We start from the raw sequence: 16,009 nt of genomic DNA on the forward strand, positions 1-16,009 counted from the left end.
CTCCCCCTTCCTGAGGGGCACTGGAGGGAAGCCTTCTCTTGTTCTCAATGGCCCATTCCTGTGGGGCCCAAGATGTGGCTGGTGCTTTCCTGGTTACTCACATTAACTCACCAATCATTACTCATCCCTCCTTATATGAAAATCTCTCCTTTGACATTTTGCCAATAGGTTCTACTTCCTTACCTCTGACTTTGCCAGTCTCCCTGGTCACCTTGTCTCCATCACTGAAAAGTATCAACCTTTTTAGCACCTTGATATCTTGATGTGGGGGAATCACCTTATGTCCAAAATCTCCATCCTTCCACTACTTCCTTTCATCTGCAGTCACCCCCTTTCTTGGCAATGCCCTACATTTTGACAACACCTAAAATTATCTCTAGCACATAAGTCTTAAATTTTTATCTTGTTCTCAGTTATTCTAATTTCATCTGTTTGACATCAGAGAGCACTCTAGAGACCTCGAACCCTTTCTGTATCATCACTGTCTTATATTCACTCATTTCTATATCTAGCTTAGTTGCCACTCTTTGTCACTTCTTTCATTCCCTTGAAAATAAACAAATCCTTTAACTTATTTTTCTTACATTGCACTTATTTTCAGTTCTGGATTAACCCAACTATTTTTGTTGCCTCCACACCTATACTGGGCTGCTAGGGATATCTGGAGACTATTTCCAAACCTCACATATTGGTTACACAAAAAATTAATGGTAAATATTAGTAACTGTAGGAGTCTCTAGGTGGTGGAAATGATTAACACATGGCTGCTAATATGGGGTTGCCAGGGTCAGAGTGGACTCAATGGCAACTGGGTTTTTGGATTTATTATGAAGTGTACCTTCTATACCACCTACTAGTTTAGCCATGTTTAATAGCTTTTGTTCATCTGAATGCAGCTGGTCTGCTTTATCTTGTTCCTGTACTTGTCCTGCTGTTTTTTCCACCTGGTACAATCTTCTTTGAGGTCTCAGCCTAGGTGTCAATTCCTCACAATCCTAGGTTAGCTTTTTTTTTTTTTTCCTCTGATATCCCACATTACTCTATATTTCCTCAGTCATATTTGTACATTATATGTACCAAACCATATTGTAATGGTCTGTTTTCTTGTTTGTGTGCCCTACTTTAAACTCTATAAAGGAAGGGACTGTTTATCTTGTTGAACCTTCTGTCACAAGCTCATAATTCAATATATGGCAAACAATAGACACTTATTTAGGAGTTCCTGGCTGGCACAAATGGTTAAGCACTGAACTACTGGCTGAAAGGTTGGTGGTTCAAACCCACCCAGAGGTGCCTCAGAAGACAGACCTGGCAATCTGCTTCCAAAAGGTCACAGCCTTGAAACCCTACAGAGCAGTTCTCCTCTGCACATATGGGGTCACCGTGAATCAGAATCGACAACAATAATAACATTAAATATTTGTTGAATGAATAAATAACTAAATACATCAATACATAATTAAAACATGACTAATTATATAAATATTCTCATCAGCATGAATTGCAGTTATTCGTTTGTTTTTCTGAACTTGGTTCTATAACGCATTTGGGAATATGTGGCTTCACAAAATAAAGTTAATCTGAATTAAATAATGTTGGAGAAATAAGAAAGACAAAGTCTGGGACACAGAACAGTTAGTGGAGGAATAAAGAGGGAGAAGGAGTCCCTAGATGGTGCAAATGGTTAGGAGCACAGAGCATGACTACTTGCTGAAAGGTTGGTAGTTTGAACTCACCCAGAGGCACTTTGGAAGACAAGCCTGGCAATCTGTTTCTGAAAGGTCACAGCCTTGAAAACCCTATGGAGCAGTTCCTTTCTGCACACATGGGTCACCATGAGTCAGAGTCAACTTGACAGTAACTAATAACAACAACAACAAAGAGGGAGAGCACTCCTGAGATACATGATCAAAAAGATGGAAAAGTTCTAGATAGTCAATTGTGAGGCATAGTATTTATGTATTCTAAATTCGATATTCTGATTATTTTGTAAATTAAGGCCGTGACAGATATTATAAAGCCTCTAGATATTGCATGATATGTGAGAGGGAAAATTAGCATTTTCTTAGTTTATTTTAAATTCAAGAATTACCACTGATTTTGGAAAAAGATGTCTTTTATCAAAATATCATATAGTAAATACAGAGTGTTCCGTCACTCTTAGAGTCTTTTTTTAATTTTAAAAATCACAAATTTTGAAGCAAAAATAAAATTAGGTTTAATTAAATTGGAGTAAGTGGTTTAGAAGCAAAAAGTCTGATGTTTTTGGATATCCTGAGACGTTTAGACACATAATACACCAATAAATTATGTTCAATCAAACACAAAATAATCCAATTTCTTCTAGATAATATGCATCTTTCAAGGCTATTGGAAGCAGTGTTTCCCAATTTCTTTGCAGTGATTATCTTTAAAACCACATCCAGCTCAAGAATACTATATTTCTAAGGAATCTTTCCAATCACAATTTGTGCCATTTTTACTTTTAGAAAGCTTTGCATAGTGAGTTGTAGACCTTCCACATAACTTTCAATAAGAACTTAACAGATAGATCTCATGAAACTTGAGCACATATCCAGTATGAAGGTATATAAGTAGACTGAAATAGAACCCTCTAGTTCCATAAATCCTTATAGCCAAAACATTTCAAATAAGAAGACTAAATTTGAAAGATCAGATATTGCAGTAAAAAGAAATAGCATAACATGCTTACTAAAATACCTTGGGGATGGGGAGGGCACAGTTGGCGAATAAACATGGAAGGTGTGCCCTATTTGCATAAAAATATGGTATATTTTAACCAGGCATCTGTTTTTCTTCCTTTTATTTTCTGTTTGAGTTTTGATTCAGTAACAAAATGCTGAAAATAATTTTTTTTTTTTTTAATGTTCACTCTAATGTATGGTTTGTTCTCAAGGACACTAGAGTGAGTGGTTGATCCAAAAATCCCAACATCTGTCATCTGAGACTAACCCCTCTGTAAGTGAATTTTCCTAAATTCAAGGAAATATTTCTGGGAGATACTTGTAAAATGAAACTTCATTTGATTAGAGTAACCCTTCCTCCTATGTTGGGTAGTTTATTTTTTCCCCATGAGTGACCATTTCTTCCTTTAAATTCTTTCATTTCCTTTTTTATAGGACATGATGATACAAATGCACACAGTGTACTTCTCCAGACAGGTAATAAGACACTGGTGATGAGAAAGTGTTTGTAATATTCTTCACCCACGCGTATCTCTGAATATACATCCATCCAGAGGTGTGTCATCATGTCGTTAGGGTACAACTTGCTCCTTGGAGCTCATTTTATTATAGCTGATGTAGCAATGAAACATAACTACCCTTACCTTCCCTCTACTCCCCAACTTCCTCCCAGGGTGCAGGGAGTGATGTCCACATATGTGGCAAAGCTCAACTCTCCTCAGAGTATCTAGAGGTACATGGATCATCAAGAAAACTAAGCCAATGCCAGAGCTGAGGCCAAGGGAGCTCCTAATTCCTCCTGGGGATTCTGGCCAGTGAAATATGTTGAAGTCAGCAAGTGTTGTTATGGAAGTGAAGCATAAGTAAGGAGGACCTCCATTCTCATCCCAGACATAAATGAACAACCCTTGAAAATAGGAGTCTATGGACAGATGCCAAAAGTGTTTTGTTTTAAGACTGGCTTAACACCAATGTACCAAGTTGTCTTGGTTATCTAGCGCTGCTAAAACAGAAGTACCACAAGTGGATGGCTTTAACAAAGAGAAATTTATTTTCTTACAGTCTAGTAGGCTAGAAGTCCAAATTCAGGGTTTCAGCTCGGGGGGAAGGCTTGTTGTCATCAATCTTCCCCAGTCCAGGAGCTTCTTAGGGCAGGAACCCTGGGTTCAAAGTATACTGTAATCTCCTGGCTCTTGTTTCTTGGTGGTATGAGGTCCCCACTCTCTGCTGGCTTCCCTTTCCTTTTATCTTACAAGAGATAAAAGGTAATGCAAGCCACGCCAGAGAAACTCCCTTTACATTGAATCAGGGATGTTTTCTGAGTAAGGGTATTACAACCAAATCTAATCCTCTTTTAACATAATCTAATCTTGCCTCATTAACCACAGGCAGAGATTAGGATTCACAACACATAGGAAAATTACATCAATCACAAAACGGAGGACAACACCACAATATTGAGAATCATTGAGACACAATTCAATCCATGACACAAGTCTACAATAATCTTAATTTTATAAAATAGAAACAATTTCTGGTTGACCCTTAAATATTCTAGAACATTCATCTCTAAGGCTTACTAGTACATGATTACACTCAGGATTCACTGGAACTGATTCCAATAAGGAAACTAACAACAAATATAATTTGTTCTACTATTTCCCCCAAATAATTGTTGTTGTTGTTCTTATATATAAAATGCTCATAACAGGCCAAGAACAATGCTAAATATTTTATCTTCACAACACCTCTATGAGGTAAGTACTCTCTTTATTCCTATTTTTGACCTGAAAAAATTGGAAGCTTACAGTGGTTAATAACTTTCTCAAAGTCATTGTGGTGGTTAAGGTTATGTGTCAACTTGGCCAGGGCACAATTCTCAGTGGTTTGGCAGACATTATGTAATCATCCTCCATTTTGTGATCTGATGTGAGCAGCCAATCAGTTGAAAAGGGAGGTCCTTTGAGGTGTGGCCTGCAACAAATACATACCGATGTTCTGGCAAAGCTCGCCCTCTCTTGATCCTGCATCCGACTCATCATAATCTGATGTCCGGTTCTTGGGACATGAGCCAGCAGTCTGCTGCCTGACCTGCAGATTTTAGGATTTCTCAGCCCCTGCAAACATGTGAGTCAGGAGAAGCCTCCAGCCTGACACCTGATCCATGGATTTGGGTCTTGCCAACCTCCACAACTGCATGAGCCATTTTCACAAGTGTGTGTGTGTATGCTTCATTGGTTTTGCTCCTCTAGAGTATCCAGCCTAAGATATTTGGTACTGACAGTGGTTCTAGAAGAACAAAATCATGAAGATAAGGTTTCTGAATTGGTTTCCAAGTCTGGCTAGTCTTAAAGGTGCTGATGACTCTGCTCCAGTAGTAAAAAGGGCACTGCTAATCCATGGCATGAGGTGACAATGGAAATATGTAAAATATCACCATCATTGGGTCAAATATTGGTGAGAAACAAGGCTCTGGGTGATTACGTGTTTGATAGTTTTCTACAATTTTGTCAGAATGAGAAGTGTAAGGAAGCTGGTTGGTTGGTACCACTTTTGCTAGACAAAATGATGAAAGAAAGTGATGAGCTCAAAGCTTCAGAGTCACAGACTTGCTGAAAACCAAACCTAGAGTCTTACTGTAAGAGTAGTTGAATTACAGTGCTTATTGAATTCCCAACCTTGAATGGTGTCTGAAGTTAAAGTAAGGGCATTGATTGGGAAGAAGTGGGATCCTGAAACTTGGGATGTAGACATATGGGCAGATAATCAGAAAGCTGGGGACCCTGAGCTCCTAAATTCTGTTGAATCACTCCTGCCAACAGAACCAGCTCTCTTACTCCCATCTGAAGAGATTACTCCATCTTTGCCTAATTAGCCACTCTCCCCAGTAAAACCATATTCTTTCCACCCCCGCCTGAAGAAATTAATGCAGCTGTTCCTGAAGAGTCTTTGTCTGTACTATCACTTGGGGTGGTGCCTGGGACATTGCCTGGGGTATCATCTGAGGCAGATGTCTTATAAGACATTGCTAAACATCTCCCAGGAAGCACCCCCACCACCTATTTTTGCTTCTAGACCTAGGCTTAAGTCTCAGCAAGCTCCAAGAGGTGAAGTACAAAATGTGACCCATGGGAGGTACACTGCACTCTGAAAGAACTGCTTGATTTTTATAATATATACAAATAGAAAACAGGGAAATATGTGTGAGAATGGCTACTAAGGGCGTGGAATAATGGAGCAAGGAACATAAAATGGATCAGTCTGAGTTTATTGATGTGTGCCTACTAAGCACAGATTCTTCATTCAAGGTTTCAGCTCGAGAGGTTAGAAAAGGATCTAAGAGTTTATTTGGTTGGCTCACTGATGCGTGGATTAAGTGGTGGCCTACCTTAAATTAGCCAGATCTGCCTCGATATACCCTGAAAGAACATATCCAAAGGCTTAGGGAAATTGGAATGTTAGAGGGGATTTATCAGGTTAAACCCACAGACCCACCCATGGAGTGCCCCGAGGACACATCTTTTACCACAATGGTGAGGAACAAATTTGTGAAGGGAGCCCCAGCATCCTTGAAGATTTCTGTTTTATGTAAGTCAGGTTTGACAGTGGGAACTTCCCTAACTTAATTAAGATGCCTAACTACAATGGGGCTGACTGTACCCCGTAGTAGTAGGGGCCAAGTGGAAGCACTCGATTACCAAAGACAAGGTGGGCATGGTTACTGTAATGGACAGTAGAGTTAAAGCAGTAATCAGAGTGGTCTGACTTATATGGACTTATGGCATTGATTACTTAGTCATAGTGTCACTAAGAGTAAAATAGATGGAAAATCTCTAGTAAATATTTACTTGATATGTACAAGCAGAAGAATTCTAGGTCAACTGAATGGCAGTCTAACTTGAGTCGCAGAATAGAGAGACACGGCCCCTCAATCAATTTCCAGACTTGAGCCAGTTTATAGATCCACAACCCCTTGAATGAAGTGGAGGCTGGGTCCTCTTGAGGGGACCTCAGTATGCTGCCAAGAATTTATATTGTTAATCTTTCTTCCAGCCTTCCCCAAAGGGATCTGTAGCATTTTACGAGAGTGACTGTTTACTGGAGAAAAGGAAACAATCAGATTTTGGGGGGATTACTGGATATTGGCTCTGAACTGACACTAATTTCAAGGGACCCAAAACATCACTGTGACCCCACCAGTCAGTGGTCAAGGGTATAGGGAGGTCGGGTTATTAATGCAGTCTTAGCTCAGGTCTGTCTCACAGTAGATTTAGTGAGTCCCTAGTGATTCCTCAGTTCTAGAATGCATAATTGTAATAGACATACTCAGCAACTGGCAGGCAGAACCCCTACACTGGATTCCTGACATGTGGAGTAAGAGCTATTATGGTAGGAAAAACCAAGTAGAAGCCATTAAAACTGCCCTTACCTTGGAAAATAGTAAACCAAAAGCAATACCGCACTCCTGGAGAGAGTGCAGAGATTACTACCACCATCAAGGAGTTGAGGAATGCAGGGTGGTGTTTCCCATCACATTCCCATTCAACTTGCCTATTTAGCCTGTGCAAAAAGAGATGGATTTTGGAGAATAACAGTGGATTACTGTAAACTAAACCAGGTGGTGATTCCAATTGCAGCTGCTGCTCCAATTGCGGTTTCATTGCTTGAGCAAATTAATACATCTCCTGGTACCTGGTATGCAGCTATTGATCTGGCTAATGCATTTTCTCCATACCTGTTTTGAAGGACATCAAAAGCAGTTTGCCTTCAACTGGCAAGGCCAAAAATACACTTTCAATGCCCTACCTTAGGGGTACAACAGCTCTTTAGCCCTATGTAACAATATAGTCTGCAGTGACCTTGATTACCTTTCCCTTCCACAAGACATCACCCTACTCCATTACATTGATGACATGCTGATTGGACCTAGTAAGGATGAAGTATCAATGATTGTAGACTTACTGGTAAGACATTTGCATGTCAGAGGGTACGAAGTTAACCTAACGAAAATTAAGTTGCCTTCCACCTCAGTGAAATTTCTAGGGGTCCAGTCATGTGGGACATATCACGATATTCCTTCTTAAATAAAAGATATGTTTTGGCACCTGGCCCTTCCTAAAATTAAAAAAGAGGCACAAAGCCTGGCAGGCCTGTTTGGATTTGGAGGCAACATATCCCCCATTTGGGTATTTGGAGAACATCTCAAGAATAAATTTGACACATTGAACACTAATGACAAAAGACCAGATGAGCTGTGGGATGACATCAAGGACATCTTACTTGAATAAAGCAAAAGATAATTAAAAAGACAGGGAAGAAAGAAAAGGCCCAAATGGATGTCAGAAGAGACTTGGAAACTTGCTCTTGAATGTAGAGTAGCTAAAGCAAGTGCAAGAAATGCTGAAGTAAAAGAGCTGAATGGAAAATTTCAAAGGCAGCGCGAGAAAACTAAGTAAAGTATTATAATGACATGTGCAAACACCTAGAGTTAGAAAACCAAAGGGCAGTACACACTCAGCATTTCTCAAGCTGAACAAATTGAAAAAAAAAAAATCAAGCCTTGAGTTGCAATACTGAAGGGCTTTATGGGCAAAATATTGAATGATGCAGGAAATATCAAAAGAAGGTGGAAGGAATATACAGAGTCACTAAACCAAAAAGAATTGGTCAATGCTCAACCATTTTGGAAGGCCTATGATCAAGAACCAATGGTATTGAAGGAAGAAGCCCAAGCTGCAGTGAAGGCACTGACAAAAAACAAGGCTCCAGGAGTTGATGGAATACCAACTGAAATGTTTCAACAAATGGAAGCAGTGCTGGAAGTGTTCACTACTCTATGCCAAGAAATTTAGAAGACAGCTCCCTGACCAACTGACTGGAAGAGACCCTACTTATGCCCCTTCCAAAGAAAGGAAATCCTAGACAATACTGAAATTATCACATGCAAGTAAAACATTGCTGACGATCATTCAAAAGCAGTTGCAGCAGTCAAGAAATTAAATGATGCATTGCATTGGGCAAATCTGCTGCAAAAGATGGCTTCAAAGTATGGGAAAGCAAAGATGTCATTTTGAAGACTAAGGTGCACCTGATCCACACCATGATATTTTCAATCTCCTCATATGCGTATGAAAGTTGGACAATGAATAAGGAAGAATGAAGAACAATTGAGGTCTTTGAATTATGGCATTGGAGAAGAATATTGAATGTACCGTGGACTCCCAGAAGAACAAACAAGTCTGTCTTGGAAGAAGTACAGCCAGAGTGCTCCTTGGAAGTGAAGATGGACAGAATTCATCTCACACACTTTGGATGTTGTTATCAGGAGGGACCAGTCCCTGGAGAAGGATATCATGCTTGGTAAGGTAGACGGTCAGTGAAAAAGAGGAAGACCCTCAACGAGATGGATTAAGTGGCTGCAGCTATAAGCTTAAACATAGCAACAACTGTGAGGATGATGCAGGACCAGACAGTGTTTCATTCTGTTGTGCATAGGGTCGCTATGAACCAGAACTGACTCAATGGTGCCTAACAACAACAACTTCTTCGCGTTTTTATCAAGTGACTCAAAAAGCTGCTAGTTTTGAGTGCATCTCTGAACAAGACAAGGTCTGCAACAGGTTTAGGCTCCTGTGCAAGACATTCTGCCACTTGGGCCATATGATCTGGCTGATCCAATGTTGCTTAGGGTCAATGACAAAAGGAGATGCTGTTTGAAGTCTTTGAAAGGCCCCTTTTGGTTAACCACAGCATAGGGCCTTAGGATTTTGGAGAAAAGCCCTGCCATCCTCTGCACATAACTACTCTCTTTTGGAAAAGCAGCTTTGGCTTATTACTGGGCCTTAGTAGAGACTGAAGGCTTAACCATGGGCCACCCAGTCCATATGCAGCCTGAGTGACCTAGCTAGTCCCTGCAACCCTAGCTCTGCAGGCATAAAGGCCTTAGTTCCAAAGGGAGGAATGCTCCCACCAGGAGATACAGCATTGATTCCATTCAACTGGAAATTAAGAATGTTGCCTGGCCACTTTGGGCTCCTCCTGCCTCTGGATCAACAGGTATAGAAGGAAATTACTGTATTGGCTGGTGTGATTGATCCTGTTTACCTAGTGGAAATAGGATTGATATTACATAGTGGAGGTAAAGAAAAGTATGTCTGGAATACAGAAGATCCCTTAGGATATCTCTTAGTACTACTATGCCCTGTGATTAAAGTTGATGGTAAACTACAGCAATCCAATTTTGACATGACTACTATTGGCCCAGACCCTTCAGGAATGAAGATTTGGGTCACTCCACCAAGCAAAGAATCACAACCAGTTAATGTGCTTATGAGTGCAAATGTAATATGAAATGGGTGGCGGAAGAAAGTAGTTCTAAATACTAGCTGTGATCATATGGCCAGTTGCAGTAATGAAGACTGTAATTGTTTTGAGTATTTATTCCTTGTTTTGTTGTATATGTGTGTGTGTGTGTATGTGTGTGTATGTATGTATTTAAAACCAAATCCGTTGCTGTCGAGTAGATTCTGGCTCATAGCAACCGTATAGGACAGAATAGAACTTCCCCATAGGGTTTCCAAGGAGCATCTGGTGGATTCGAATTGCCGACCTTTTAGTTAGCAGCCATAGTTCTTAACCACCAGGGCTTCATATATATGTATTCATATAAAATCTCTGTGTTTTCTTCCCTTCCTTATTCCATTACTTATTACAAATTATAAGATGTAAACAGGGCTAGGGCATTTCTGGTTGTACTTATATTAGTTGTATCATGTTAGATGCAAGTATGAATTATAACTGTCTTTATTTAGAGATTATGTATGGTTTAAGGAGACATGACAGGCACCAAGTTGACAAGGGGTGGACCGTGGTAGTTAAAGTTATGTGTCACCTTAGCTAGGTCATGATTCTCAGTGGTTTGGCAGATATTATGTAATCACCCCCTATTTTGTGATCAGATGTGAGCAGCCAATCAGTTGTAAGGGGAGTTTCCTTGGGGATGTGGTCTGCATCCAGTATATATGGATGCACCGGCAAAGCTCACTCTCTCTTGATCCTTCATCCTACTTGTCATCATCTGACCCCTGGTTCTTGAGACATGAGCCAGGAACCTGCCACTTGACCTGCAGATTTTGGGATTTGCCAGCTCTTGTAGCCCTGTGAGCCAGCAGCCTGCCATTTGACTTTCTGATTTTGGGTTTGTCAGTCCTTGCAACCATGTGAGTTAGGAGAAGCCTCCAGTGTGTTCCTGACCCGTGAATTTGGGACTTTCCAGCCTCTACAACTGCATGAGCCATTTCCTTGAAATAAATCTCTCTCTATGTATATATATTTATATATACGAGAGTAAGTCAAAAAGTATTGCTACTAGGATTCCAGTTCATACATTCATGGGTTTATTCCAACTAAAACATGTTTCAACATGTCTCTGATCAGTGGATGGCTGCAGACAAGTTCCCTCAATAATACACTTGTCTTAGTCTCATTAGAGTGCCTTCAAAATAAAAAGAATACTTTTTGTGCCATTGAAAAAATGATTTCGAGATCAGGGCTAATACCAAATTTTTAACAGAACTCAAGTGGACATCTTCCCAAATCATTGAAGCTTTGCAACAAGTTTATGAGAATGCTGCCCCACATAAAACAACAGGTGTTAGATGGATCAAGGATTTTAAACAAGGTTGGGAAGACCTCAAAGAAGAGCCAAGAGAGGGAAGACAGTTCAGAAGGTTATGACGATTATTTGGTGGGACTTCAAAGGGTTAGTCTTGATAGATTTTCTTGAAGGCCCCAGAATGATCACGGGGGCTTATTATGAAGAAGTTTTAAGAAAACTGACAACTGCATTGGTGAGAAGAAGGCCAGGAAAGTTGTGTAGAAGGATTTTTTTTTTCCATCACAACAATGCATCTGCTCATTCTTCGAGAGTAGCAAAGACTGTCGTACAAAAATTTTGTGAGAAACTTACCCCATCCACCTTTCGCACTTTGTGGTATTTTGTTATGGCAGCTAGGAAACCAAGACAATTACTGATACATTCACTAAAATAGATAAATATCAAAAATATTCTGAATGATAAAAGGCAGACACAAATGAGTATACACTATGTGATTTGTATGATCCCATTTACATGAAATCTAAGAATAAGTAAAACTAATTTTTGGTGATAGAAGTTAGGTGTGTGGTGCATTGACTGGAAATGGACATGAGGGAACTCTCTAGGATAATGTATTAGTTACATGGGTATATACATATGTAAAAAATTCATGAATATATATACTAAGATTTGTGCATTTTACTGCATGTAAATTACACTTGAATTAAAAGGTTTTTTAAAAAAAGTAAATGGAAAGAAATTTATTTAGCAGGGAAATATGGAAAGCTCTGATATTCCAATTTACTTCTTTGCCAATTATATTTTAAAACAAGCTCTTAACATTTCGAGCCATTAACAGTTGTCCTCCTTACTTCAGTGAGGACCAATAAACAGTCATGGAGCCTAAATGATCCTACTCTACATTGAAAAGTGACCGGTGGATGAATTCTACTTTCTTGGCATCTCAGGTATTGGAATTCTGTTTTGTGCTCATTTAAAGTTTTTAAATATTGCTAAATCACAACACATACAACTTGAAAGCCTAGTCATACTCAAGTGGAATTGTTAAAGTGTGTATATTTGAATCCATTGACATTGCCTGGGGATAAACCTGGAGTAGAATTACGGAAGTATTAATGACAATTTTCTTGACCTCAGTTTTTGGACGCAGGCACTGGATGAGGTAGCTAATAGGTGCAATCCATAACAATCGTTTTTGCAGGCCAGAATTCCATTTCAGAAGCCAATTACTCTTCAGGGCCAACCCATGGCTTTCTAAAGTGGTGGAATGAGTTTTTAGACACATTGCCAGCTACTTGGCTAGCAAGTGTCTGGAATACTGATATACCAGAAGAAAGAGGAAACATTTACAGTATTAAGAAAAAAAAGGAAAATAAACCCAAGGGCATGAAAAGATTTTCAATTGCTAAGATTTCAGTACAGGTTGAGAATGGGACCTCAGAGCATACTAACCTTTAATAACAGGGAACAGAGCAGTCGATGACTTCCCTAATAGTCTCAACTTCCCGCCAGCAGCACTTGCTGATGGCTTTGAGGGAATCTGGGGCTCTTAGTTACCAGAAATCATTCAGAATATGACCTTGAAGTTTATCTTCTGTTTCCCTTCCAAAGCTGGGACATTCCAGAAAGTTATACCCCTGAATTTTCAACTTAACAATATTCAATTTCACAAATTATTTTTGCATCCTAAGGTACTAACAATACCTCTAACACAACCTTAGTCTTTGTTTCTTGTTGAGCAGCACCTTAGTCTCTTGCCTGCCTTCTAGTACAGAAAATTCACTCTCGTTTCATCTCTTTACCAATTCTTTCCTTGAAATATTGAATAAATTTGTAAATAGTAAGCACAATTTATATCCAACACTTGACTTTTAGATATTTGATTAAGAAAGAATTTTTTTTTTTTTTTTTAACCAACAGCCACAGGCAATTCTGAACCTCTAAGTGCCTTGGTGCTTGGAGATTATTTACTTGTTTATGGCAACACATTCACATTTAATTAAATAAACTAAGCTTTCACTGAGATTTTTAATTATACACACTGCCCAACTACAGATATATTAAATACAGTGCATTTTTTTTCTTTTAAGGGCAACTGATATAATACGTGATTAGAACCAAAAAAAATCATGTTTAGCTACCTAATTTCTTCAGAAACTAAAATTAATAAAATGTATCAGAGGTTTGAGTTAGTTTATTTTCATTTCAGTGATAATCCTTTCTGCCTCAAATGTGGAGAAAGCAAGATCATCAAATGCGGAGAAAGCAAGATAACAATTCTAAGATAAACTTGGTGTGCAGGAAAGAGTTAATGGTGGGCCTGAGACTGCTATCTTTAGAAGGCCGTCTTGCAAGGCTGGGCCTTGGCTGGTTTCTGGGAACTTAGGTTTCAGGAATATTCCAACTATTTCCTAAATAAGGGATGTCTCTTTGTGCCTCAACTGTTTGTACAAACGATATGGTTTATGTTGAACCCCTGCTTTCCTTCTGGAAGTATGTAATTTTGGTATGTGTTAGGAAAAGCGTACCTATGTGACCAGGCCCCAGTAAACACCCTGGGCACTGAATCCCTAATGGATTTCCCTAAGCAGAAACATCACACACATATTGCTGCATTTTTGTTGCTGGGGGCGGCGGGGGGGGTGGTGTATATTCCCAACCCTTTCATGAGCGAACTTCTAGGCTATCCCACAGAATGAGAATTTGTAGTCTTTTTAGTTACCTAGCAATAATATTCCTTATACCTTTTAATAACAGATTCTTTGTATTCTAGCAACCAAGTTCAATATCTTAAAGAAAGTCACTGGTCAAATTTCTATTTTGTAGATTATTTTCTGATTGCAATTTTCCTAATGATTTTTAGGAAAATCCAAATGGCACTTCTCTAAAGACGCCTTAACCTTGACGGAAGATGGAAACATCACATTCGTAGCATAAGAAATCATACTGTTCTTTTACTCCTAGCAAACTCTCAAGAGTTTGCGTGTGGACCCCCGGCTTCTTTCTATTTCCCATCTATCCAAGCATCTTAAAAATGTGGCTGCCCAAAAGAACAAATAATGGGTTTTTCCACTATCCTTACTTTCTTTCACCAATTTTTACATGGTGACATGGCTAATAAAGAGAAAGCAGCAGGTAAGAAGCAGGAAAAGAAAAAAAAAGCAGAGAACCATCAGTAATTTCAATACTATACTGTGCAAAGTAGGAAATACAAATGCAAGAGAGGGAGACATGATCATTGTGATTCTTCCATAAGTACCAATGCTAAATAAAACTGTCTCATGCTGGGAATTGAAACAGTATTCCGGCAAGCAACACCTCAGAGTATCAAAGGCCAAATTACTAGGCTCATGAATATAATTGCATATTTCCTTTGATTCTAATTACAGTACAATCTATTCTTGATTCCAAATTCATTTTGCATCAATGAACATGGCCTACTGTTTCCAGATATGTAAGTCTACACGGTAATTTGTCCATTAGTTCTCATTTGTTAAAAATTTTTCTATTAAATCACATATGACCAATATTAATTTTCTACATATAAGTCTCCTTTCTGAGGTGCTTCTTACCATTCACCAACACATTTTCAATTCCTCTTCGTAAAAGGATTAGAACAGAACATCTCCTCCCACAGAGGGACAGACTTTACCTGATAAAAATCATCCTTCCTTCTTTCTTTCAACTCTGGAAAACCCATTTTTCTCCCACTCAAATCAAGCAGTGAGCCACAAACACTCAGAAGTCCACAGATAACAACCACTATCCAGAATATAAAATTAGGCAACATTCCCAAGGGCACTCACCCACTGGAGTCTGCAGAAGTGATGGCAATCAGTGGCAGAATCTTCAGGGGGAGGCTGGTTGGTCTTTGAAGGCTCTCTGATTCACTTTTCAAGTCAGCTTGTTCCAACTGTCTGAAGGCGAGAGGAGGAAGCTGAACATTGCGGCAGGAAAGTCTCCGTACAAGATAGGGTTCCATTCCTCGTAAAGGGTCTTCCTCTTCATTACTGGAATGTAGTGTTTCCTCAGAGGCCTACAGCAAAAATTCAAGAAAGTCCTTGTAATCAACAAAAGTCCCACTATTTTTCATTACATAATGCTTTTACATTTTTGAGGAAATAAGTCAAGTTAAATGTATTCATGAAAAATGATAACTAGAGAGTACAGACATTAACTGAGCAATATTGGATGAAAAGATTAGGCCAAAGAACTGAACTCTAGATTTATTTTAAGAATAGTAAATGTGTTCACTAGTATATTTAGGTTAGAATTAATTGGTTAAACAGTTAACTGACATCCATAATAATCTTAGAAGTATGAGTTGTGTGCATTAATTCCATAAAATTGGGGGTACATAAAAAAGTTTTCCTACCTTCTATGTAATTGCAAAAATTATTTTAACACATAATTTATATACTTTATTTTCCAAATTTGATCCATATTAGCCACATACAAAGGCAAATCAAGAGTAGGATAAAGTAGAAAATGTAACATTTTGATTCTAGTTGAGAAAAATATACTGTTACATGAGCAATAATTATTTCCAAGTGTTTGGAAAGTCTACTCTGGCCATGTTGATTACATTCATCCTGGCAGAATTACAGAGTCAGCAAATGCTACAAGGTAACATGTTGCAGTAGAATGACTGGGCTTTAGAATCTTTGTACCTATAATAGTTGTGTTC

At 38.9% G+C, this 16,009-nt stretch overlaps 1 protein-coding gene across 5 annotated transcripts in view; it reads right to left on the reverse strand.

Annotated features, from left to right (window-relative positions):
• PDE4D (phosphodiesterase 4D) overlaps nt 1–16,009 on the reverse strand; it is a 1,416,439-nt gene that overhangs the window by 1,119,667 nt on the left and 280,763 nt on the right. For all 5 annotated transcript variants that reach the window (XM_023545478.2, XM_023545476.2, XM_023545477.2 and 2 more), the window contains exon 3: nt 15,129–15,358. In XM_023545478.2, the coding sequence (XP_023401246.1) occupies nt 15,129–15,358 (230 nt within the window). The remainder of the gene's footprint in view (nt 1–15,128; nt 15,359–16,009) is intronic.

This window comes from Loxodonta africana, chromosome 2 (genome assembly GCF_030014295.1).
Source record: "Loxodonta africana isolate mLoxAfr1 chromosome 2, mLoxAfr1.hap2, whole genome shotgun sequence".
NCBI lineage: Eukaryota > Metazoa > Chordata > Mammalia > Proboscidea > Elephantidae > Loxodonta > Loxodonta africana.